The 25,470-nt window shown below is 42.1% G+C and overlaps 1 protein-coding gene across 1 annotated transcript; it reads right to left on the reverse strand.

Moving 5' to 3' along the window:
• Nucleotides 1–14,045: 14,045 nt before the first annotated feature.
• LOC144587131 (integrase/recombinase xerD homolog) lies at nt 14,046–14,924 on the reverse strand. Its single transcript, XM_078386622.1, has one exon. The coding sequence runs from the start codon at nt 14,922–14,924 to the stop codon at nt 14,046–14,048; it is 879 nt and encodes a 292-aa protein (XP_078242748.1).
• Nucleotides 14,925–25,470: the final 10,546 nt, after the last annotated feature.

Genomic DNA, 25,470 nt, shown 5'->3' on the forward strand with positions numbered 1-25,470 from the left:
GACCTGAGGGGCTCATCTTCCAGCATCATATCTTTTAGCCTTTTGTTTCTGTCCATGGAGTTTTCTTGGCAAAGATACTAGAGTGGCTTGCCAGTTCCTGCTCCAGGTGGATCACATTTAGTCCGAACCCTCCACTATGTCCTATCCGTCTTGGGTGTCCCTGCATGGCATAGTCCATAGCTTCTCTGAATTACTCAAGCCCCTTTGCCATGACAAGGCAGCAATCCATGAAGGGGACTCTACCAATTAGATAATATTAAAAGCCTAAAATTATTTTGGCACCATAGTAATGTTGCTCAGAATGGAAACAGAGGAGATGGCAGTTCTGTAATGAGATCATGTGTTTCCTACCTCAGGATTTTCATAGATTTGGAAACTATGAACTAGCTAGCTTTTGCCTGTTGCACACTGGAAGATGAGTTTGGTATTCATTTGTAAGCTGGCTGCATAGTCACTAAAGCTGTGATGCAATCCATGTTCAGAGGCATGATGTTTTATCCCCTTTAAATTTCAAAGTTTTTGTCTCCTCTATTGTTTGTCCTCAAATAAAAGAACTTTAAATAGAGCAGCAGGTTTAGAGTGAATAAAAGTCTGATATATTATCATTATCTTAGATACAACAACAATGACAACAACAATAAACTTTTCCTGTCATGATTAAACTTGTCATATCACTTTCTCACTTCTGAGAACTTGCTGAAGAAGTAAAAAAAACTGAAAACAGCAGTAATTAAATTTTTATTACCAGTGAAAATGGCCCTTGTTCACTTTTGAAAAGATACAGCTCACCAGTGCATACATTTACATTGTAAAAACTTGCAGTACGAAAAATAAAGTATTCCTGTGCTTTTCTGGAATTCTAAATCCTGAAAAGGTTAAGAGTTAAGATGAAATCTAGTGAACTCTTTCTAACCCTCAAGATGAGAGTGAAGCAAACCAGAAATACACCAAAGGTTTTGTATTTAGAAAAACATTATTTCCTGAAAAAGTAGACTTGTAATTTATTTATGGCATTTGTTTAACAATCTGCTACAAAGGCGTTCCACATGGAACAGGATCTATCCTGTTGGAGACCTGACACTTGTAAGTTCAGGGAAATTGGAATAACTGTTCAGAAAAAAAGCGATGCTATAAAAGGAGGATTAATGATGTAAGTGGCTCTTTAGGGAGGAATACACTTTATGTGCCTTAAGACAGCAATTTTCCAGTTCGGTAGTATGCATAGATGTACGCTTACCACGCTGAGACTGAAGAGTTTGCAACTTCCACTCAGGCATTTGATGAGTCAAAATAGGTACACATATTTGAGAACAGTAGCAAGTGAGATGCGTCCCGTTAAATGAAATCAGGCTTGTATCCAGAAGTGTGTTGTGGGAGCGGAAGAGCTAAAGGAGAAGCCATTGTAAGTCAAGGTATATTGGGGAAGTCCTTGTACATAAAATTATAGTATATTGAACACAATATAATTTAAAGCTATTTAAATCATTTGAACTTTGGCAGAGGAAATAAAACAAATACTGAGACATGGATTTAGACTTAGACATATTTAGAGAAGCCCTGTAGAAATTGTTCACTAAGTGTAGATCCAGTTTTAGCTCCTTTCCATCTTGGTCTTGTTGTACTCATTGGTTTGAACACTGGAAGCCAGTATTGCTTGATGAAATATCAAACAAGGTGTGCAGTTACTGGAGAGCTTTATAAAAATATTGGCTTCCTTTGTGTAAGCTTGTTAAAAATGTAAAGCCCATGATGAATATAATTAGAAAAGGAATTTAAAATTAAATTGACAGTGTCATAATGCCCGTGTGCATACCTGTAATGAGACCTGAGTTGGAATACTATATACAATTTTGGTTGCTACACCTTTAAAAGGAAGATATTTTGGACTGGAAGAATTGAAAAAAAGGAGTAGTCAAAATTATCAATGGGTTGGAAAAAGACTGCCTTTTGAGAAGGACTCTGAAGAAAAGCAAAAGTTGACCTCTTCAGCATACAAAAATGGTGAATAAGAAGAGACATACTAGTGGTTTAAAAACTATATGTGGAGGAAGTGTGTAAGAAAATGTGTAGCACACACTGAATGGTGGGAAGATTATTACTGATGGTTAAAATGGCTTCTTCCCAAACTGCAAAGTGGGCTAGACATGGGACCTTTAGTTTTCCCCCAAGAATTCTATAGCCAAGAAATCCAATCATGAGACAACATTCATTAAACACACCTGTGCCTCTGCAAGTTTTTCTGTTGAGTGATTACCAGTTGATGTGTGATTGGTTCTTTTCCTCCTCCGCTTCAGAAAACAAATGGAGACATGACTATTTACATAGGCCTTTCATGGCTTTATCCCTGCCCCTTACCCCCAGATATATATATGACTGTTGTGTCTCTCTTCTACCACCATCATTTGTTTTCTCGTATTTATAGTTAGTATGGGATTAAGTCTCTTTTGCTTGCTGCTTTAAGTTGATGTTGATTAATGAAATTATTACTGAATTTTATTTCTGTTATTGGTATGATATTTTAAACCACCTAGAACAGTGCCCTAGCCACTGGATGGACAGGGTGATAATTTCAAATCCATCCATCCATCCATCCATCCATCCATCCATCCATCCATCCATCCATCCATCCATCCATCCATCCATCCATCCATCCATCCATCCATCCATCCATCCATCTGAAAGAGGAGGACATCATGGGAGTGGTTAAACTCCATGGGGGTTGCAAGGGATTAGAAGACAGATAGTCTGTTCATTAGGCTCTTTAGATGATGCCCCCAGATGCCCCCTCTGGATTATGTTAAGTCACAGGAACGGTGATGTAGGAAGAAACGTTCCAGCAGATATTTGGCTAATTAAATGAGACACACCAGAAATCCTGCTAGCCTGGACTTTTTTTTTTCAAAGCTGGGTCACTGTAATCTAGAAAGAGCCTGTGGAGACACAAGTGGCCTCAAGCCAGATTGGGATCACCAAATGTTCCCAGCACAGGGGCTGAACCCAAGGGAATCAAAATTTCCACTGGTCATAGACACTTACCTGTAAGTTGGAAGCAAGTTAGCAGTATGTGGCTGTTATATGCAGCCGAGCCTCTTTTTCCTTTTAAATTTGGCTTGTAGCTGGTTCTGATTTCCTTTGCATTTTCTGTCAGTTGGTTTGGTCACCTTACCTCACTTCCTTCCTTCCTTCCTTCCTTCCTTCCTTCCTTCCTTCCTTCCTTCCTTCCTTCCTTCCTTCCTTCTGGCTTGTTTTAGCACTATTGAGATAGGGCACATAGGAGACCAGTGGGAAAAAGAAAGAGTGAGGAGTAAATTGCTGATCAGCACTTCTTTGCAGCTTGTTATTATACTTCTTCTGTAACCACATGTCCTGCAAATCTAGTTAACTAGAGCACTGTTACTTTAACAAGCTGCAAAGAAGAGTTGATTGCCAATTTCCTCTTCTCCTGCTAAAGCAAATTTATCTAGGAAAGCTCAACTTTCCAGGTGCAGTTTCACAATGGACATTTCCAGCTATGTAGCTGTACCTTTATTTGACTCAGTAAATAATGTATTTTGAAGTCTGTAGTCACACATGCATGGCATCCAACTAGGTTGGCTTTCCTTTTCTGTCATATATTTTCAGACTGTAAACCTGAGGGTGGGGCCTGTCCTGTCTGGTTCTCATTGATAATGCTTGCCACTGAGGGACATTTCCAGATGCACAACAAGGAATAAACACAATAAATAAACACAATAAATAAACACAATAAATAAATAAATAAATAAATAAATAAATAAATAAATAAATAAATAAATAAATAAATAAATAAATAAATAAATAAATAAATAAATAATGTACTTGATTTGCATTTGAATGAATAAATTTCAAGGCAAAATCGATCCTGATCTGATCACACCATTAAAGTTGTATCCCCAAACGTCTGTATGCCCTTTGGAAAAAAAAAGTGTGTTATCTTACTTTTCTTTTTTTTCACTAAGATGCAAATTTGTACTGGCAAATCACACACTTATTTCATTGCCACTGGGATACTCTATTGCATATTTTCCCTTATCTACATTGTAATGGTTGTTTATATTTTGTAGTGAGTAAATAAGGAAATCAGCCATTCAGAAAGAGAGAACTGAAATGCAATAGGTATGAACCAATTGAAGCAATCTTGAGGATCTGACATTGATTAACTACACAGGAGCAGAACAGCGGGCGGATGTCTGTCTGGCTTAAAGCTACAGCCTCCCCTCTTTCTCTTCGTTCCCTCATTTACAGTTTTTTGAATAGATAAAAACCTCCAATACTACATGTACAATGCGCCAAACACAGCTGCTTGTCAACAACTACATCTGCCTCATTTACATACCCTTTGAAAAGTTTCTGTGTTGAATGCTTGGAGAACTATGCATGCAAACACTTAACATTCCTTCTAGAAGCAAAAAAGTAAAGTAAAATCAAATAAAATAAATCAGCCAGCTTCCGTGCTGTGCATTCTTTCAGGACTGGTGCGGAATGTTGTGGTTTTGCTATCCAGATGTGTATTTTCTTAAAGAACGGGGTCCAAGAAAAGCAAAATAAAGGATGTGATTTTTCTGAAAGGATAGAGCAGGAGATAAATAGAATGATTTGAAATAAAAATTAAATTAAATAAATCTTTTTAATCCAAGAGATGGCAGCAAGGCAGCTCCATCAATTCTAATTTTAAATTGTATGTAAGAAATAAAGTGTGATTCCAGTTAGAGCTGCTGCATGTGGTGCCCTGACACTCAGGTATTTGGAAATTTGGTGAACACCATGAAAATAAGACCCCCTAAAAGCATAACAAAAGGCAGAGTGTGCTGCTTATATACCACCCCCTAGCAATTAATGCACTCTCTGGGCGGTTCATAATTATGCAGGCTACACATTGCCCCCTCCCTTCACAGCGATTCTCATTTTACTGACCTTGGAAGGATGGAAGGATAAGTGAGTCTTGAGCTGGCTACCTGAGCTGTTGGGATCAGAATCAGGTCATGAGCACTACAATATTGCAGTTTAACCACTGTGTCATGACTGTCTCTAGATGTCTGCTCTGTGGAAAACCTATCGACATAACCACCATTCAAATCTACGCTTGAAATACTGATGCTACGGAAAATGAAGTTGAAAGCTTTTATGCAAGTATCACATACCAAAACAAGACAAGTTTATAATCATAGGTGGCTGGAATGCAAAAGCAGAGAACAACGCCAGACAAAATGTTGCTGGAAAATTTGGACAAGGGTGCAAATTAAGCAGGAGAATGACTCAGAGAATTCTGTGAAGCCAACAACCTGTTTGTTGCAAATACATGTTTCAAGCAATCGAACAGATGGTTATACATGTGAACATTATCAAATGGTCAATACAAAAATCACATAGACTACCTTATTTTCCCCAAAGTAAGACCTAACCTGAAAATAAGCCCTAGTATGATTTTCAGGATGCTCGTAATATAAGCCCTGTCCCCAAAATAAACCCCAGTTAAGTGAAACCCCATCCTCCACCATTGTTCAGCAAGCAGAAGATGACATGACTGTATTTGAATAAATGTACATGAAAAAATAAAAATAAAACATCCCCTGAAAATAAGCCCTAATGCATTTTTAGAGCAAAACCTAATATAGGACCCTGTCTTATTTTCGGCGAAACACGGTACGCAAACTCTTGGAAGCAGGAGATGGAGAAATTGCATTCTCTCTGCCCAAACAGACCACAAGTTGTTAATATCCAACATTAGAGTTTTATTTGACTGTTGTTATATACCTTTGTCACTATGTTACTGTTGCTGTTTACTTTTGTTGTAAACATCCCAAAGTGGCCTTGGCTGCCAGATGGGTGGTATAAAAATCAAATACATAATAATAAATAGAGCAAAGCTGAAAAAGAACATTAAAACAATCATAGTGCCAAATATAATTTAGACACTGTTCCTGATGAATTTAAAATCCAGTAAGAAACAGATTTGCATTAATAAACCCAATTAACTGTGAACTAGAAATACTGCGGATTGAAACAAGATATATTACTATATTAAAAAAACATGACTATAGAACTACACAACTTATATTTTTGGACTACAACTCCCAGAATTTCCCAACAGAATAACCACTGCTACATTCTGGAATAATGTAAAAAAGGGCAACTTACATTTTCTGTTTCTTACAGCTCAAATAGTAGGCTTTGCACTGTGCTAAACCTAAAATATCACAAATCCTTATATTTACAAACATACGAATATTGCAATTTAGCACAGTGTGAGTTCAGAGACAAAACATTTTGTAGTAACTTTTTTACTAAGCTTCTCTCATCTTGACCCTTCTTTGCTAGGTACAAAATATAAAATCTCTCTGCTTGCCTTAAAGCCTGAAATATTACGACACCTTATCTTCAAACTATTTCTCTCATACAGGTTCCTCTTCTTCCCTGTGAGATACTGTGGCAAGTGACATTTCACACACAACATTATTTCTCCAGTGTTATTTTATATTGTAAGCCTGCAGACATGACCTCTTCCTAGGCCCTTTATAAATCAGTGCGTGTAGAGAAATGAGGGGCATGGGGGGACATTATTATTATCAGGTTGAGAAGAGACTACGTATAATAAAACGGACAGTGAACAGTACAACTGGTTCCTTACAAAGAACCAGCTAAAATAACACCATTACATAGCTGGCTGCAAAAATAAAGCAAGTGTCTTGAAGCAGCATAAAGACCACAGTTTATTCTGGCATAACATTTCATGGAGTAGAGTCCACTTTAAATCCATGAAGTGTCATCTGCAGTTGGCAGATATATATTTATGTAAGTATAGATGAGGGAAATGTAAACAGTCAGGCCACAGGTTATGAAATGCAAGAGGTATTTCTTCATGTCATTTCCATGCAGTGTGCATGTGTGCAAGGTAAGTATAGTGATCATTTTCTATGCTTGTAGTTTGTGATAACCCAGCCTTCAAGATGGTGTGCCACCATTTCTGGAATTTGTCACCACATTTGGTGCCATATCATGTCAGCACTATCTACTGCTAGACTAACATGACAGTCAAGCTTTCCTGCTGTCCCTGTCACTACTTCCCCCATCATCTCCCCACCATCACTCCCTCATACAGAGAACTAAGCAAGCCATTTCCCAAAACAACCAGAAGCATCTTTGCTCATTCAGAACTAGTTTCAGCCTGATCGATCTCTGACTGGGGTGACCTCCCTTCCTGTTTGCTATGGGGAGGTGAGGCCTAAAGGCTCCATGGTGAGTTGGAGATATCAGTTGGAGATATAAAATTAAAAATAAATAAAATGTCACATTCTCAGTCATGACACTGGGAACAAGGTGAGGCCATAATCAGGACATTCTGGGCAAATCAGTCAGTATGATAAGCCTAATCCTCATGAAGAGAATGGAGGCAGAGTATTTGAACAGTTACTACATTCTTCATGTCAAAAAAGGTGGTCAGATATATTGATAGTTGCCAAATCATGAAAGAAGCAAAATTGAAACATGCCAAATTTAAAACACTGACACCTAGTTCTAGTACAAATGGATGAAATACAGAAGGGTCTTTTTCTTACTAGCCTAGAAACTAGTCAACGTCAAGGTAAGAAAAAGGAAATGAATACTGAAGTCAGATGCTAGGATTCAATTGCTGAAACACCGGGGGGCGGGGTTATCTCTAAGATAGCTATAGCTAAGAACTGTGCAGTAGGTATGTTGTCCAAGCACTAATCAGGCATAAGCAGTGGGTCCTTACAAACTGCTTTGCAGCCACATTGCTGGAGACTCTCAACCCAAAACACTCAGGGCTGGTTCTATAAAACAGCTTGAAGAATGGAGGCCCTGTGTTGTCAGGCAAGTACTCTGCCACCTAACTGAGGCTTCCGTTTAGGTTTTCTCACCTCTGTGTCCATTGCTGGGGTGTTGTCTGTAGGATAATCCATTGGCATAGGGAACTACAGGCATTGATAAAAGGGTATGTAATTCAGTCCCTGCATTCAAAGGGATACAGGGATATGGTGTATTCCTTACTTGGTTTGCTACTATCTCTACAACTTAGATCTATGGTGGCTCTCACTACACATATGACAAACTCCCATCTGGTTCAAGCTGTGGGAGCTGGTAGGTCCTGAAAAATCAAGTTATCGTGTAATAGAATCTGCCACCCAGATCCCATACTGCAGAGCTGTCTCCCTCAACCTTCTGTTCTTCAGACCTTTCAGCTCTTTTGTTCACATGGTCCCGCCCCACTGGCTAGGAATAGCCAGGTCTGAGGAGAACTCTAATTGAGGTGCTATAAATATATAGTTTATAAATTTATAGTATATAAATATAAATACTATATAATATGATTAAGAAATTAGAATTATTTTTAACAGTATCACCAGTATGGTGCTATTCTTGGCATTAGCAAGTTTGGCACTTCTTGTGGATACAGGATTTTTCAACAAACCGCTGGAGGCATCCTTTTTTAGAGAATGTGGTTGGAGCTGACATGTTTGGGAATGTGGTCCAGCAATGTTAAGAGAATGAACTTTCCATCTTTTGAAGCCACACCAGTTCCAGCCTCAATTGCTTTTACCAAACCAGACATAGCTGTGTGCCATGTGCTTGTATGCATTATTTTCACAGTACTTTCTGTTTCTTCCGTCCCTTTCAAATGACTCAGTTGGTGAAGCAATGGAAGACAGAGATTAAGAAGTAAATTCTCCTGCTATGGTTCATTATTATTCGTTAAAAGAAATGTCCAAAACCTTCTTTTAATTCAAGATCCTCTAATAGACTTCAGCTTACCTGTTAGGTTTCTTAAGAAAAAAATCCATCGTGACACCTGCACAGCAGCTAACAATGACGCTATAAGTCTTTTTCCTCGTAGCTACAGACACAGAAGCTTTTATCCTTATTTGCTCTTTCTGCTGAAATTGCCTACATAATTCAAAGGGTCTCCAAAAGGAGTTGTCTCTGAAACAGAAAGAGTATATTCCCTTTGACATCACTTTTGCATCAATCCTAAAATCATTGCTGCTGAGCCCAATCCTGGTAGCAGGACCTCCAGCAATAATGTTCAGCTGTCTCCCTATCCCAAGGCTCCCAAAGGTTTCATCAGTTCAAAAGTGATTCCCAGGGATCCTCAGAACCTACGACTGGGTGGGTGGATAGAACAATTTAAATTAAAGTATGTGCCTATTGATATCATTGGCCTGTGCATGCACAAAGTTGGCCGACAAGATTTGGACCATTGAGTTCAAAGGCTCTTACTATCTGGTGGGTGAATAAAACAATTTAGATGAAGCTATTTGTCCAAAATGCCTATTCAAGGTCTGTCAGTGCCTTCAAAGTAATACATTTCTCCCACATTATGCTGACCACTTTCTGATGACCTTCTAGGGTTTTGAACTCATTAAAAGTGCCCATGGTAAACAATATAACTCCTAAGTGTAACATGTTTTTAAACAAACAAACAAACAAACAAACAAACCACAAGGATAGCACTTTCACATAATTGTTCTGACAATTTTTCTTCAGTAAAGACAAAGGATTTGAAAACGTGGCCAGCTTATTTGCTTATGGCTCACATTAGAGATACTTCCTGTATTTTGCTATTGCAAAATGGGAGTGGACAAATCATTTTCTCTAGGGCTGGAAAAAACTCTTTGTTTCATTTTCTGAAACTTGTGGGTTTTTCCTGAAGGACAGGGTTTGTTTTGTCACATTTTCATATCAGTTTGCAAATGTTTGTTAAAATGTCCATGTGAACAGTACACATTTTTTCACAGACTACTTCCATTAAGCTCATCTTAGTACACATTTACCTTAATATGCTTATTTTTCCAAGCAATTCCCACAAACGTGTGTGATTTGTACACAATATTCCTTCACGTACATATTTTTGTATATATTTTACATGATATTTGCTTTGGAAAATTTGGAGAGGTATGGAAAATTGCAGATGTTTTCTGCAGCTGAATACTATGCCTGCACAAACAAAACTTCCAATTCCATATTAAATTATTCCTGTCAATACCAGAGAACTGACCAAAACAGAAGTTGAAAAAAACATCAGTTTTATTTTCCATAACAGGGTAAAATAATAGTATTTACATATCTGATTGCTTAGTTATGAGCATGTCCCCAGCTATCACTGGAAGACCAAGATTACTGTTAAAGTTTTCTGTTACAGTCACAGTGGAAAATTTTATCTGTTTTACAGTGCAGCTCATGCAAGTGTAATGCTGTTCATCCACCAAGAGGCAGCACTGTGATCAGAACTAAGCTGTCTTTATGTATGTGCTATTGCTGCAGCTTGTTGTCTGTGATGAAAGAAAACTGTGAAATGAATTTTGAAGAGTTTGTTTCAACAGGATAAATTTCAGGGAGAGCCAATAATAATTTTGGTGGTTGGTGAAAGTCCTCAAGGATCTTCTGTATATCTCTAACATCCTACTGTATTTCACCCCCAAAAATGTTTTAAAGGGTCAAAATTAGTTTGGAGCACCCTGGTGGAGAATATCTTCAGGGATTTGATGGAAAGTGTTTGTTTTTTAATTAGACGTCCAAAATTCCTTCAGGAAATTCAGTGGCAGTTACTCTGTGGTAAATTAGTGCAGGCTTGCATCCCAAAAGACTGAGTCCCACTCGAATGTCCAACTACATCATCCCAGAGCTAAAAGGATCTTAGGAGGCAGCGAAAAGCTTCTGGAATTGATCAGAACATAAAATGTAAGCAGAACACACAAGTAAACATTTTATCCCCATAGGAGTCTATTGCTGTAGTGCAGCTGTTGTGTCAGCCTTTCATAGTAACAGATACTTAAAACAACATAATGGACACTTTCTTACATATAAGCCATTCACAGCATCTGGAAAGACTGGGGTGGGCACAATACTGTAAATCAAGCTTATATAGAAATGCTGCAAAAACAAGGAAAGACACACGGGAAAACATTTGCAAAACCCCAACAAGAATGTGGATGGCCTATTTTGTTTTGGTTTGTTGTTTCTCTTTTCACTGTCTTTGCATTTTCAAGAGAATTCTTGGGACCTGGCCTGCAAGTGAATACACACCATGCACCTTCTGGATGCTTTAAACTGAAAAAGGGTTCTGCTTAAAAAAAAATCCTATGAATATAATTAGACATGGGATCCTTCTAACAGCTGGAGGGATTTCACACTTAGGGCCTAATTTACAAAACTTTGGATTTGGCACTGTTTCAACACTAGCCCTGGAAATCATAATTTTTCTGACATATTTTTGGCAAGGTAAATTATTTATGTATGCACATATATCATTTTAAAAGGGAAGACAAGTATCCTGCTTGTACCTGGTTTGTGATAAATGAGCGACTTCGGAAACAATGCCAGAAGTAAATAATGAACCTGCAAGGGTTCATGTTTAAAATGTGAACTAATTTCTCTTCTTGTTTAGAAAAAGGTCCAGGGCTGATTTCCACATCACTGAAAATGCCTGTGACATTTCTCTCATGCTTTAATGAAATCAATTTGTGTGAGATTTACAAGAAAAATACATTAGTGGAGTGCCAGCATGCCAAGCATAGCAGTTGCAAAGCTCACTGCATCAATCCTGCAACGTCTGTGTTGTTGTTCTTCTGGTTTTGCTTTGTTTTCTTTCCTGAAAACAAAGATGCTTGATAACACATGCAACAAAGCAGGAATAAATACACATGGCCAAACTCAGACCCAGTTTGCCCCCACATGGGGCACATCTGGAGGCAATTTCTAACATTTCTGTTTCTGAGACATAACAACCTCCATGTGCTAAGGCAGCAATCACAAGCAAATGCACAGTTAGGTGAATTTATATCCCATCGAAATCAATTTTTAAAATACGTCTTTGGAGATTGATCACTCCAGGTATTTGCCAAAAGGAGCCCTTCTCAGTTTTGGTTTCAAAAAAGTAGCTCTGTTAGTGTCTGTAAGAAAATCTAAAGATCATCGTCACTGTCAAATGAAAAAGTAAAAGACACAAGCATTATGTCACCCTAAAGACAAATTGCTATATTTTAATGTCAGCTTTTCTAGAGAAAGTCCAGTTCTTCAGCCTGAAAGTGCCTGAGGAAATGGACTTGAGCCAAGAAAGTTCGCATTAAAACATAACCGTCTTTAAGGTGCCACAACATTTTTGTTTTTTGGGTTGGTGTCTTGTTTTTTGTGGGGAGGTATTCTCAGTTGCTCCCCAAGCCCGGAAATAATGACGCAGACAACTAACTTGGGTATTAAATTATGGGCCACACTTTATTAACGTTAATTAATTTTTAACCTGTAAAAAGAACCAGTAAAAAGAACCAGTTCCAAACTTGAGGGGGCCTGCGGTAGTGTGGGTAAATAACTCCAAATAATTCCATATCGTCAATGGGCGAGTCCCAGGCCCCAGGTTCCAGCTGTCTGATGACCGGAGGAACCTATAAGGCCTAATAACACCCCGAACCTCTAGCCATCGTATTTGATGACCTTTGGTTCGTAAGTGTGCAAGCACCTCAGTCACCTTCGGTCCTGTAATCGCACGATCCGCAGAAACCGTCAGGACTGGAGCGTTGTTAATTATTTATAATTACCAAAGGGAGACACCGTGACAGTTATTCCCGCACTACCCGCCCGTGTGACCGATTATAAAGAATCCACCATCAAAATTTTTTTGCCCAAACAAAGAAACCCCCCTTCCAGTGTGGGATAGGCGAAAAATCCCCCCATCCATCAGCCAATCAGGATAGAGGTCAAAAATTCCTATCCGGCCCCAATAAACTGGCGACCACTATCACACTAGAAAAAGGGGTTGGGCGGGTGGGTGCCAACGCGAAAGAGAAACTACCTCCAGGGCCGGCGCTCTTTTATAGCGTCACGGCCCTGGCTTTGTCCCACGTGGCCACACTGTTCTCCGCGTCCTTCCGGGCTGAGGGAGCAAACAGGGCGCACGAGGCTCAACGGCGCGCCCCGGCACCGTTCGCGCGCGCAGGTACTTGCTCCCCAAGCCCGGAAATAATGACGCAGACAACTAACTTGGGTATTAAATTATGGGCCACACTTTATTAACGTTAATTAATTTTTAACCTGTAAAAAGAACCAGTAAAAAGAACCAGTTCCAAACTTGAGGGGGCCTGCGGTAGTGCGGGTAAATAACTCCAAATAATTCCATATCGTCAATGGGCGAGTCCCAGGCCCCAGGTTCCAGCTGTCTGATGACCGGAGGAACCTATAAGGCCTAATAACACCCCGAACCTCTAGCCATTGTATTTGATGACCTTTGGTTCGTAAGTGTGCAAGCACCTCAGTCGCCTTCGGTCCTGTAATCGCACGATCCGCAGAAACCGTCAGGACTGGAGCGTTGTTAATTATTTATAATTACCAAAGGGAGACACCGTGACAGTTATTCCCGCACTACCCGCCAAAGCATGAGGACTAGCATCGGCTATGTCCCATGTGCCCACCAGACAAACCAAGTTCCGACAGCAGGCCCCCTCTAACATCTTCCAAAAAAATGTCCAAACCTGCCTCCGACAGGTGGACACCATCATCACGGAAATATTCCACATTGGATATATGGATTCTGTGATGGCTCACCACAGATCCGAGGCCGCCTCCGCTGACGCCTCTGCAAATTTCCTTATTGACCTGGCGATGCGCCTTGTTAATTTTTACCATGTTACGTGCCCCCCGCCAAGTTAAACGCGGTATGATTGTGGACCAGACTATCCGCATGGCGGGGTATAACATGTGCAGTCTGCGCAGGTCCCTCAGAATATCCAATATCAAAGCCTTCCCAGGCAACCGGGGCAAATCATTGCCCCCCAAATGTACAACCAAGATGTCTGGAGGAGTGCTTCCAAACGAGGCCATTCTTCCAAATTGCACCCATTGCATGCCACGCATGCCCTTCCAAGATATAGTTGCCAGGGCACCAAGCCCCAAATTGCTTCCCCATCGGGAAGATGCAGCATAACGCGCTGCCCAGTATACATAACTATGGCCGATAATCAAGACGTTCTTCCGAGCCTCCAGCATCTCGCCATCTGAAAGACAAAACAAAACACTGCCTACACGTTAGGTAGCTGCCTGATATATTTCTTGTAACACTTCGATGACCATCTACCTAACCGTTTAATCTTATCAACATCATATCCCAGAGCAGCTGCTGTTGAAGCTGCCCCTATCCTAAACGAATGAGTGCCAAATCTCATATCGCTAATCCCCGCTCTTTCCAGCGCCATGTCAGTTATCCTCCAAAATTGGTACTTCGTGAGAGGTATTCCGTTATTGTGTTGAAAGAAATAGCCACTGGTAACCCCCCTGAGCATCATAAATTCCCTTAATGCTTTTACTGGACATATTTTCTTTTTGCTGCATTGTCCCAAAATAATCATACTACCAAGCCCCCGCTGGTCCGTTTTAGATCTTCTCAATCTAATCCTCACCTGTCCCTCTTCAACTGCTACGTCCTCCATCTGCAAGGCTTTCTTCGAGACGTCCCCTTTACCTGAAGCCACCAATTCACTAATTCTCATGGCACCGAAAAAGGCTAACAATGCAGCTGCATGAAAAAGAGCCTCTTCATACCTATCCCTACACAGCGTACCCCATAAATCGCCCAGCCGTTCGAGAATCGCCGGTGACATTGGAGTTCTATTGTCCTGCTTTTCTCCCATCTCCCGAGACCAGCCCTCCAACATCTTCCTGATCCTAAAGTCCCCCGACAAATCCCTAATACCATTTGCCTTAGCGTAAAAACCCAAAGCCGCCAACTTGCCTTTAATGGTACCCGGTGTCAGTCCCTTCCAGTGCAACGCCACAATAAACTGCTGAATGTGCTCCACCGGTGCCGGCCACAATTGCTCTAATTCCCTCAACCTCCTAAATTCTGCAAACTCCGCGCTGGCGGCCCCATATTTTTTACACGTTCTCGGGGCGAGTGCCATACCTATCGCTCTCGACGCCTCCGAACGCCAATCTGCCATACCTCTGCTGGAAGCACCTCTGGCATATCTCTGGCTTCCGGTGCCAACTCCCTGAACCGCCGCATCTGTTTGCGTGAAAGAGCATCGGCTATGCTGTTATCGATGCCCGGAACATGACGGGCATGCACCACAATATTAAACTGCAACGCCCTCAACGTAAACGCTCTAACTAATCTCATCACCCTCTCTGAACGTGACGTCAGGTTATTGACGATAAACACCACAGCCTGATTGTCGCACCAAAAACGCACTACTGCATTGGACCACTCCCTTGCCCACAGCCACAGTGCTCCTACTATTGGAAAAAATTCTAAAAACGTCAGATCCTTCGTTATACCCTGCCTATGCCAATCCTCCGGCCACGTTCCTGCACACCACCTACCTTTGAAATAAATCCCAAACCCGTGAGTACCAGCCGCATCTGAATTTACCTGGACATCTGCCTTTAAGCTGATTTCCGACCTCCAGAATGATGTCCCATTAAATTGATCTAAAAACCGTTCCCACACCCTTAAATCCTCTCGAATGCCATTTGTAACCCTAGTCCTATGAAATGGCCTCTTCAATCCTGACATGGCGCTGCAAAGTCGACGTAAAAAGGGCCTTCCTGGAGCTACCACTTTGCATGCAAAATTTAAGTGGCCCACCACCTCTTGTAATTCCTTCAAGCTCACCTTCCTTTTTGTAGCCAATGTACGCACCATATTCCTAATGTTTTTTAATTTGTCCTGAGGCAACCGCGAAGTCTGCATTATTGTGTCTAATTCAATCCCCAAGAAGGTCAGAGTCGTATTTGGCCCTTCTGTTTTTTCTTCCGCTAATGGCAAACCCAACTCGGAAGCTAACTCCCTAAATGTATCTAAAAATCTCTGGCATCTGCCCGAGTTGGCCTTGCCACAAAAAAGAAAATCATCCAAATAATGTGATGTGCTATTACAGCCCATCCGTTGTCTGATCCACCATTCCACGAAAGTACTAAACTTCTCAAAGGTCGCACATGAAATTGAACATCCCATGGGGAGGGCCCTGTCGACATAATAAAGCCCTTGAAATTGAAACCCCAGCAAATTAAAATCAGTTGGGTGTACTGGTAAAATCCGAAAAGCTGATTTTACATCCGCCTTGGCCATCTCCGCACCCACACCACAAGCTCTAATCATTCGTACTGCCTCGTCAAACGAGGTGTAACGAACTGTACACAACTCCTCAGGTATGGCGTCATTTACTTACTCACCCTCCGGAAACGACAAATGATGGATCAGCCTGAATTCACCCGGGGCTCTTTTCGGGACAATCCCCAGAGGGGAGACCCTCAAATCTCCCATAGGTGGTTCCTTAAAGGGCCCCAAGACCCTGCCTTCTCTGACCTCCTTGTTGATTTTTTCCAAAACCACGCCCTCCAAACCAAGTATTGATTTGAGGTTCTTTGCAACAAACGCTCTCCTAACCCCCAAAGCTGGAATTCTAAACCCAAACCTAAAACCTAAATACAAATATTCAGCATCATCCCTTTTCGGGTATAATGCTAAACCTTTTTTTAATACATCAATTTTAATTGGTGTGGGCCCCCTTTCCAGGAGGCCCCCCATCTGACTTCCTATTGGCTCCACCCATCCTGTTCTGCCGCTGTCCTCCTGACCGAAAGCAGTTGCTTTTAGCATGCTTTCCCCCACAAGAGATACATTCGTGTCTAAATTTGCATTGGGCCTTGTTACAGGACCCCTTATTATTGAATTCAAAACAGGGCAGACGGGGTTGAACCGCCTGCCCCGCCCCCTGGCGGGCCCCAGTGTTAACGGAATATTTTATGTTTAGATGCCCACAATCAAATCTATCACCGAGATTTGTCTTGGCTGGCGACATATGCTGTAGCCATAGCCCTGGGTGTGTTTCGTCCCAGCGTAATTCCGGCCAAATTGCGCTCCGCATTCTGAATGCTTCATCATACCTCAACCACGCCTGTCCTTCAAATTCAGCCTTTGCCCTACGCATGATATCAAAATATTGAAACAGGGCTGAGGCCTTCCAAGGCTGCATTTTTACCAACACCCCCGCATATATTGTAAATCCAGTAACCCAATTGGTCCAATTCCTGTCTGGTCTCTTGCGCCTATGCTTTTCCTTCAGCTTCTCATCGTCCTTGTCAATCTCCTTAACCTCAAATTCCCGGTTCAGTAATTCATAAAAATCAATGAAATCTGCACGCCAAATTTTTTCCTTAACAGCCGGCGTCAGATGGTCTCCTAGTGGCGAATTATAGTCAGTGTACGGCATAGCTGCTATAGGTACTGTGTTGTAACCCGTATTGGGTACCGATGGATACAGATGTGTGCCCGTACTCTTACCATCATCTGCCAATCCTGTCTTCATCGGGGTGGAGAAGGGCATTCCCCAACCGAACCATTGTGGTCCCATCGGGGGCCAAAAACCACCAGGCCAAGCTATCCCCGGTGTCGCATTCGCACTAGAGGCTGTGACGGGCTGCTGTGTACCTCCGCCCCAAGGCCACTGAGGCCCGGAACTACCCGTGTTGTGCGGACCCTCATACTCACCATACACTGTCCTTACTGGTCCCGAAGCTGCCACGGCCCCTTGACCACTCGTGGAAGGCTCATCATAAGGATCATACCCACATGACGTTCCTTCTCCCGGCTCAAGACCGCCTGCAGGATCCAACCTCATGCGCTTACGCCCGCAAGCCTCAAATGGTGCCGTCTCTGACTCTTCATCCATGTTCTGTTCCTCAAAATCATGTACCTGCTCCAATTCAATGGCATTAAGATGTTTTGTTAATTGCAAATTCCTACTTCTCATATCCGACTTACGTTGTCCTTTATTCTCTCTAATCGAGCGACGTGGGGTAACCTCACTGCTACCCCCGGCCTGTCTCTCAGATCGATTGCTCTCCAGACTCCTAACCTTGGCCTGTAATTCCTTAATCATTGCCCAGGCCTCCTCATTAAACGCAGACTGATTCGGAGACTCTTGGGGTACAGCTTGTTTCTTAGCGGGGCTTTTGCCCTTCTTTCTTCCTCCCCTTTTCTTTGGTGGCATTATAACTAGCAACCTAAAAAACCTACAAGCTGCTGAAATATTTTATCCTCTTTTTTTTTTTTTGGTTTTATTCCTATTGTTCCTATTAAAAGCAACAGCAATAATAGAAGAGGTAATAACGTTTAATATTCTGTATTCCTCTATCTATTCAAATTATTGATTTATTTATTATTATTATTATTATTATTATTATTATTATTATTATTATTATTATTATTATTATTATTATTATTATTATTATTATTATTATTTTAACTTATTTATCGCCAATCCCAAACCCTTCCACCAATAGCCCGGCGGAAATACTCCAGTGAAGGCAGCTGCCCCCCTGGCACCACACCGCTATTGTAAAACTGTTTATTGTTTTATTTTATTTATTTATTTATTTTTAAATATTTTTTATTTTTTATTTTTTTTAATTGTAATATTTTTTTTAATTATTTATTTATTTATTTCGATTATTTATTTACTGCTGTGCCCACTTTTAAATCCCAACTAAGTCACCCCCTGCTAAAGCTCTCCTTACTAAGTTTCCTTTCTTTTCCTCCTCCTCTTTCCTTTCTTCTTCTTCTTTTTTTTTTTGAAACCAAAACCTAAAATGGCCGCTGAGCACAGACCATGCGGCCCACACACTAATAGCACAAAATGGCTGCCAGAGCCCCACTCCACAACGCCTCACCACCTATCCTATTATTGCAGGTTGTGCGAGGAGAAGGGGACAACAGGGGATAACTCCTTCGCACACTCCTCCTGTTTTTTTTTTTTTTTTTATAACAAATCCCTTGCTAGAAGTGGGGGGTGGGCAATCCTACAATCCTCACAGGCCAGTCGCCTCAAACAAAAGAGGGGGTGTAAATCCCACACGCCCCTCAGGGTAAGCCGCGCCGCCAGCGACCCGCTGCCGTCCTGCCCACCCACTCCCCTCGCCGTCTCTGATGGCCTGAACGGAGGGGAGGGGGGGGCGCCAGCAGAACACCAACCTCCAAGTGCTCTGCCCCCCGGGCACCCACACACCGCTGTAGCGCTGTCCGAGCGGCGCAGCGAGGGAGGGAGGCGCCCAACAGCTGACGGTCGGGCCGTTCGCGCGGCGCGCTCGCCGCGCTCACCCCCCCACTGTCCCTGCCTATGCTCACCAGCCCCGACAACCCCCCAACTCACTCTCTCATACACTCACACACACGCACGCACTCAGCCCCAATCACCCCCGATACCACGAGTCCTCCTCCTCCCGAACCGCTAACCCCTCTCCAAACCAGACTTTCCAGCGACGATCGTCTCTCTTCGCTTGCCAACGCGAAAGAGAAACTACCTCCAGGGCCGGCGCTCTTTTATAGCGTCACGGCCCTGGCTTTGTCCCACGTGGCCACACTGTTCTCCGTGTCCTTCCGGGCTGAGGGAGCAAACAGGGCGCACGAGGCTCAACGGCGCGCCCCGGCACTGTTCGCGCGCGCAGGTACTTCTGGGTAATTTGTTTCATGTTTCCCTGTTTGTGTTTTTGGGGCCCACCAAACACGTTGTAAAATACTTAAAATCTACTCCAAAAAAGCAGAGGCAAGGTAAAAGAGTCAAACTACTTCAAAAGCAGGCAAGAGTACATGAGAAAGGAAAATCGTAATTAGACCTATTCAGGTACTTACACAGCCCAGTGGCACACTGGCAGAGTTGCAAAGTACACTCCCCAACCCACTCATGCCACAAAACCCTCCAAAAAATTGGACACCATTAACAAAATAAATGCAAAGGATATATTTTTAAAATAATATTTTTTAAAAAATTGAGTGAAACCGGAAGTTTCTGTACCCTCACCACTTGATGCCTCGCCTTGCCTTTGCTTCATCCATCAAGCAGCTGTAGGCAGGCCAGGAAACAGCAAAAATAGTCCAAGAAAAGACAACCCCCCCAAAAAAGCCCGCCAAGAAGATAAGAGGGGATAAAAAAAGAGTTCTAAGGAGGCAAACTGAAGCAAGCCACTGGGCAGCAGCAAAAACAATCCTAATAAAGAGAGGAAATCCTCACCCTACCCCACCCCAAAAAGCAAGGGAAACAAAATAAAAAAAACACTGGAAAATATCCAAGATGAAAGCAGGCAGATAGGCCAGCAGCAATCCAAGATGTAGGAGCTCATCACACCTGGAGCTCATCACATAGTAATCCCAAAAGGAGCAAGTGAAGTAAGGCCCCCTTAGTTGAATTCCAGGCCATTTGACATATTCAAAACTTCTGCCATTCTCAGAGGTGCTTATTGGTTATTGACAGCAGCCCAGGTGACACTTTGAGATAGCAGATTTCTCAGGTGATTTGACATACAAAGGTCACCAAAAGGTTGCACGAAAGAGGGAGCACAAAAGAAACATGATTTTTCATGCAGACCTTTTTCATAGGCACAAATAATGTTTCAGAGGTTCTCTTTCAGCAACTGTTGAAAGAACACAGGAGATAAAAGGCCCACCCCCGATACATTACATTTTCCTAATACACGGAAATTGCTAGAAAAGGAATTCCTTGAGCAGCAATTCAGTGACTTCCTCATATTAACTTTGGGCCAGTGCAACAGAAGTGTGAAGGGCAAAACAAGGAAGAAAGGAGAGAGCATAATCGTGTGTATGGAGGAAGCTGACGTCTTCTCATTTGTTTCTGTAATTAAATAGTTTCCCCTGTAAGACAATGATTAATGGGTCAGGTAACTGCTTTAGCAATATGAAAACTCCCAGCTGGAATAATAATTATATATTCAATACAATTTTCTGCTTTTTAGAACTAAAGTTTCCCAATATATTGATTTATTGTGTAATTTGTTCACTTGGCATGTTGTATGTTAATAATCTTATCAGAAAAACAGGATAAACTTTAAGAGTCGATATTTATGGCATAGATCAACCACAGTTAACACATGCTTTTAACTTTTCCACTAAAACCAACCGGATGTAATCATGCTTAACTTTGCTTTGGTTGTGGTGTTATTTTTGTTATTTTTTGTGGTTATTGGGCTCCATGATGCACTGGTTCTCAATTTGCAGTCCTCTAGATCAGTGGTCCCCAACCTTGGGCCTCCAGATATTCTTGGACTACAACTCCCAAAAGCCTTCACTACCACTTCTGCTGGCCAGGATTTCTGGGAGTTGAAGTCCCAGAACATCTGGAGGGCCAAAGGTTGAGAACTCCTGCTGTAACAGGATACCAAGAAATTCTTTCTGCCACTCTCTTTCTTATCTGCTTCAGATCTAAATGGATTTTATTTACTTTACCAAATCTGGATCCTGTTGGTTCAAACTAGAATTTATCGTGTTGGCCATGTATATTCTCTAGAGAATGGCTAGGAGACGATCTAGAGCAGTGGTCCCTAACCTTGGGTCCCCAGATGTTCTTGGACTAGAACTCCCAGAAATCCTGGTCAGCACAGCTAATTATGAAACCTTTTGGGAGTTTTAGACCCAAAGTTGGGAACCATTGATCTAGAGAATGACTAGACAAATACATGCCACATTTTCACATTTGCATTTGGCTTGCCCAGAATCTAATTCAAATTTGTAGATATCTGACATTGCCAGAAACTGTGTTGAAACAGGATGAACTTTTATTACCTACATAATATTCTCTTGAACAGCTCAGTTCTCTCCATCTGGTTTTGTTTTCACACCTGTAACATCTTGTATTACCTGTAGATTTTTATGTGACAACAACAAAAAAGGAACACGTGTCAGGTAACACTCATCAGTAATGCCAGGAGCTGGCAAGATCAGTCACTTAAAGGAATTATGGTTGCATATTAATAAACACCTAAATGGTATTACAGAATTATCCAATAAAATAGTCACTCGAATCTGGCAAATAATCTGCTTTAAAAGGAACAGTACACAACAGAATACCAACTGAAATCTGGTCAAATATTTGGATGAGAGAAATTCCAAACATGAACTTATCTGTGAAGCCCTCCAAAATCTGCACTACATATAATTACAGCAGTTTGATACCACTTTAGCTGTCATGGCTTCAGAGTAGAATCATAGGGTTTGTACTTTGTGAGGTACTAAGAATTCTCTACAGCAGGTCAAGAGACTGCACTAGCACAGAATTTGAGGTACTTCATCAAACTACATCTCCCAGAATTCCAAAGGATGGAGCAGTGCATTTTTAAATACTGTACTACCCAGCACCAACAACTGTGTAGTGCAGATACCCTCATAGATGACATGCTGGTCCTCAATGGTTCTATTACATGACAGAGGGGTGAACCTTTCTCTCTTATAAAATGAATGCCGGAGGTGTATGTAAGGTGTGTTACAATATGATAGGACCACTAAATATGCCCTGGATGGATTCCATGATACTGCATTTAATGTCTGGTGTTGAAAGTACAATACCGGTCCATACATTTAAATTATCTCTTGGTGCCACAGCCATCAAAGAGTTGATATTCATGAATGAGTTCACTGTGTGAACCAAGAGGATGAAAAAAGCAGTAACACATAGGATTTCCCTTGATCTCCACACAGTTGTTCACAACTGTCAGCCCTGGAGTGAGAAAGGATTAGCCTGAATGGTGTCTTTCCCATGTCTGGATGCAGAAAATGCTGTATGCCATGATAATCCCTCCCTTTCTCTTGAGTGGGTCCCAAATGCCCAATTATGCATTGAGACACCCAATTGGGAGTGTAGGACGCTCTGGTGGGGATACGGTTTTATGGACTGCCAATGAAGGGGAACACTATATATTGAAGAAGCTTCATGAAAGCGGTAGCTCCAGACAAAGTTCTCTTGTCAGTTGCCTAACTGTGATACCTGTTGGTTTTCCTGAGAATTGGAGGCTGATGATGGATGTCAGGATTTGTTCCAAGCCAATCCCTTAATTGTTTTCAGCTTCACCTCTTCGGGCACTTGCGTATGGTTTTCATTCTGTATAATGCATTAGAAAAGCCGTGTGTCTTTCAGTTTTCTTTCTCAATTTTCTTACAGTAAGGAACAGCCTGCCACAGCCCTTATTTCTTGGAACTGGCCCTCTAAAACCAATGAAACTTGTGGCTGCCAAGGCAATTCTTTTCATACAATGCATTTCCCATTGTTTCCTTTGCTTTTTATTCGAAAATACCTGCTCCACACTTTAGAATCATAGCATTTATGACAGATTGTGTACATTCAGAGCTTACAGACATGTGTCATACTTATTTAGGGTCAGTTCATACCAACTGTTTTCTTACAAAAGAATCTCCACTTTCTCCAGACACTCATTCCCAAAGACCAGTGCTTCCCTATTTTGGCTTCTCAGATATTCTTGGATTACAACTCCCAGAAATCCTGGCCAGCACAGTTAGTGGTGAGGTTTTACAATGTCTGGGGACCCAAGGTTGGGAACTAGAGATGGGCTATTCATATTTGTATCCCAAGGGATACACAGACGAATAGTGGCACCACAGGTGTCATGGAGGTTCATTCCCTCCCCGCCAGAACCAGCCAGTCCGTTGACTGTTCAGCGCATGGCATTCAGCTCCATCATCATCATTGTCATTGCACTAATCATGGAAGGAGCCCGGCTAGCTCTTCCCCACCTTTCCGTTCAGCCGACCACTCTGGTGCGGAGGTGGGACAGGGAGATTTCCTGCTCAGATGAAGAGTGGTTGGCTGCACAGGGAGGTGGGGAAGAGCCAACCGAGCTCCTTCCGCGATTGGCTCAGTGATAACAGAGCTGAGCACCACACACCAAATTGTGAGTGGACTGGCCCGTTCTGGGGGGGGGGGGAAGGAGGAATGCACCTCCATGGCACCTATGGTTGCCACTATTCATATTCGTAACCCCAGGGCTACGAATATGAATAGCCCATCTCTGCTGGGAACCATTGCCATAGACAGTGTATGTGAGCAAAGCACACATAGAGCCAACATACAAACTGTTAGCTACAATTCTCTTAAAATAAGGAGTGGAAAAAAGGTGGGTTACTTCCATGGGCACATATAAGTGTCTTTCAGTGTTTGGGAAGAAAGAACAAGACTTCGTTCGTTCGTTTAGTCGTTTAGTCGTGCCCGACTCTTCGTGACCCCATGGACCAGAGCACGCCAGGCCCTTCTATCTTCCACTGCCTCCCGGAGTTGTGTCAGATTCATGTTGGTTGCTTTGATGACACTGTCCAACCATCTCATCCTCGGTCGTCCCCTTCTCCTCTTGCCTTCACATTTTCCCAACATCAAGGTCTTTTCCAGGGAGTCCTCTCTTCTCATGAGATGGCCAAAGTATTGGAGCTTCAGCTTCAACATCTGTTCTTCCAGTGAGCACTCGGGGTTGATTTCCTTTAGAATTGATAGGTTTGTTCTCCTTGCAGTCCAGGGGACTCTCAAGAGTCTCCTCCAGCACCACAATTCAAAGGCATCAATTCTACGGCGGTCAGCTTTCTTTATGGTCCAGCTCTCACTTCCATACATCACTACTGGAAAAACCATAGCTTTGACTATTCGGACTTTTGTTGGCAAGGTGATATCTCTGCTTTTTAAGATGCTGTCAAGGTTTTTCATCGCTTTCCTCCCAAGAAGCAGGCGTCTTTTAATTTCGTGGCTGCTGTCTCCATCTGCAATGATTATGGAGCCCAAGAAAGTAAAATCTGTCACTGCCTCCATATCTTCCCCTTCTATTTCCCAGGAGGTAATGGGGCCAGTGGCCATGATCTTAGTTTTTTTGATGTTGAGTTTCAGACCGTTTTTTGCACTCTCCTCTTTCACCCTCATTACAAGGTTCTTTAGTTCCTCCTCTCTTTCTGCCATCAGAGTGGTATCATCTGCATATCGGAGGTTGTTGATATTTCTTCCGGTGATCTTAATTCCAGCTTGGGATTCCTCCAGTCCAGCCTTCCGCATGATGTATTCTGCATATAAATTGAATAAGCAGGGGGACAATATACAGCCTTGTTGTACTCCTTTCCCAATTTTGAACCAATCAGTTGTTCCATATCCAGTTCTAACTGTTGCTTCCTGTCCCACATATAGGTTTCTCAGGAGATGGATAAGGTGGTCAGGCACGCCCATTTCTTTAAGGACTTGCCATAGTTTGCTGTGGTCCACACAGTCAAAGCCTTTTGCATAATCAATGAAGCAGAAGTAGATGTTTTTCTGGAACTCTCTGGCTTTCTCCATAATCTAGCGCATATTAGCAATTCGGTCTCGAGTTCCTCTGCCCCTTCGGAATCCTGCTTGTACTTCTGGAAGTTCTCGGTCCACATATTGCTGAAGCCTATCTTGTAGGATTTTGAGCATAACCTTGCTAGCGTGTGAAATGAGTGCAATTGTCCGGTAGTTGGAGCATTCTTTGGCACTGCCCTTCTTTGGGATTGGAATGTAGACTGATCTTTTCCAGTCCTCTGGCCACTGTTGAGTTTTCCAGACTTGCTGGCATATTGAAAGTAGCACCTTAACAGCATCATCTTTTAAGATTTTAAATAGTTCCACTGGAATGCCATCACCTCCACTGGCC

Source organism: Pogona vitticeps, chromosome 1 (genome assembly GCF_051106095.1).
Source record: "Pogona vitticeps strain Pit_001003342236 chromosome 1, PviZW2.1, whole genome shotgun sequence".
NCBI classification, from domain to species: Eukaryota; Metazoa; Chordata; class Lepidosauria; order Squamata; family Agamidae; genus Pogona; species Pogona vitticeps.

What these genes read in the sequence shown, in the direction of transcription:
- LOC144587131 (XM_078386622.1), bottom strand. Translation starts at nt 14,924, where the DNA reads ATGGCACTCGCCCCGAGAACGTGTAAAAAATATGGGGCCGCCAGCGCG.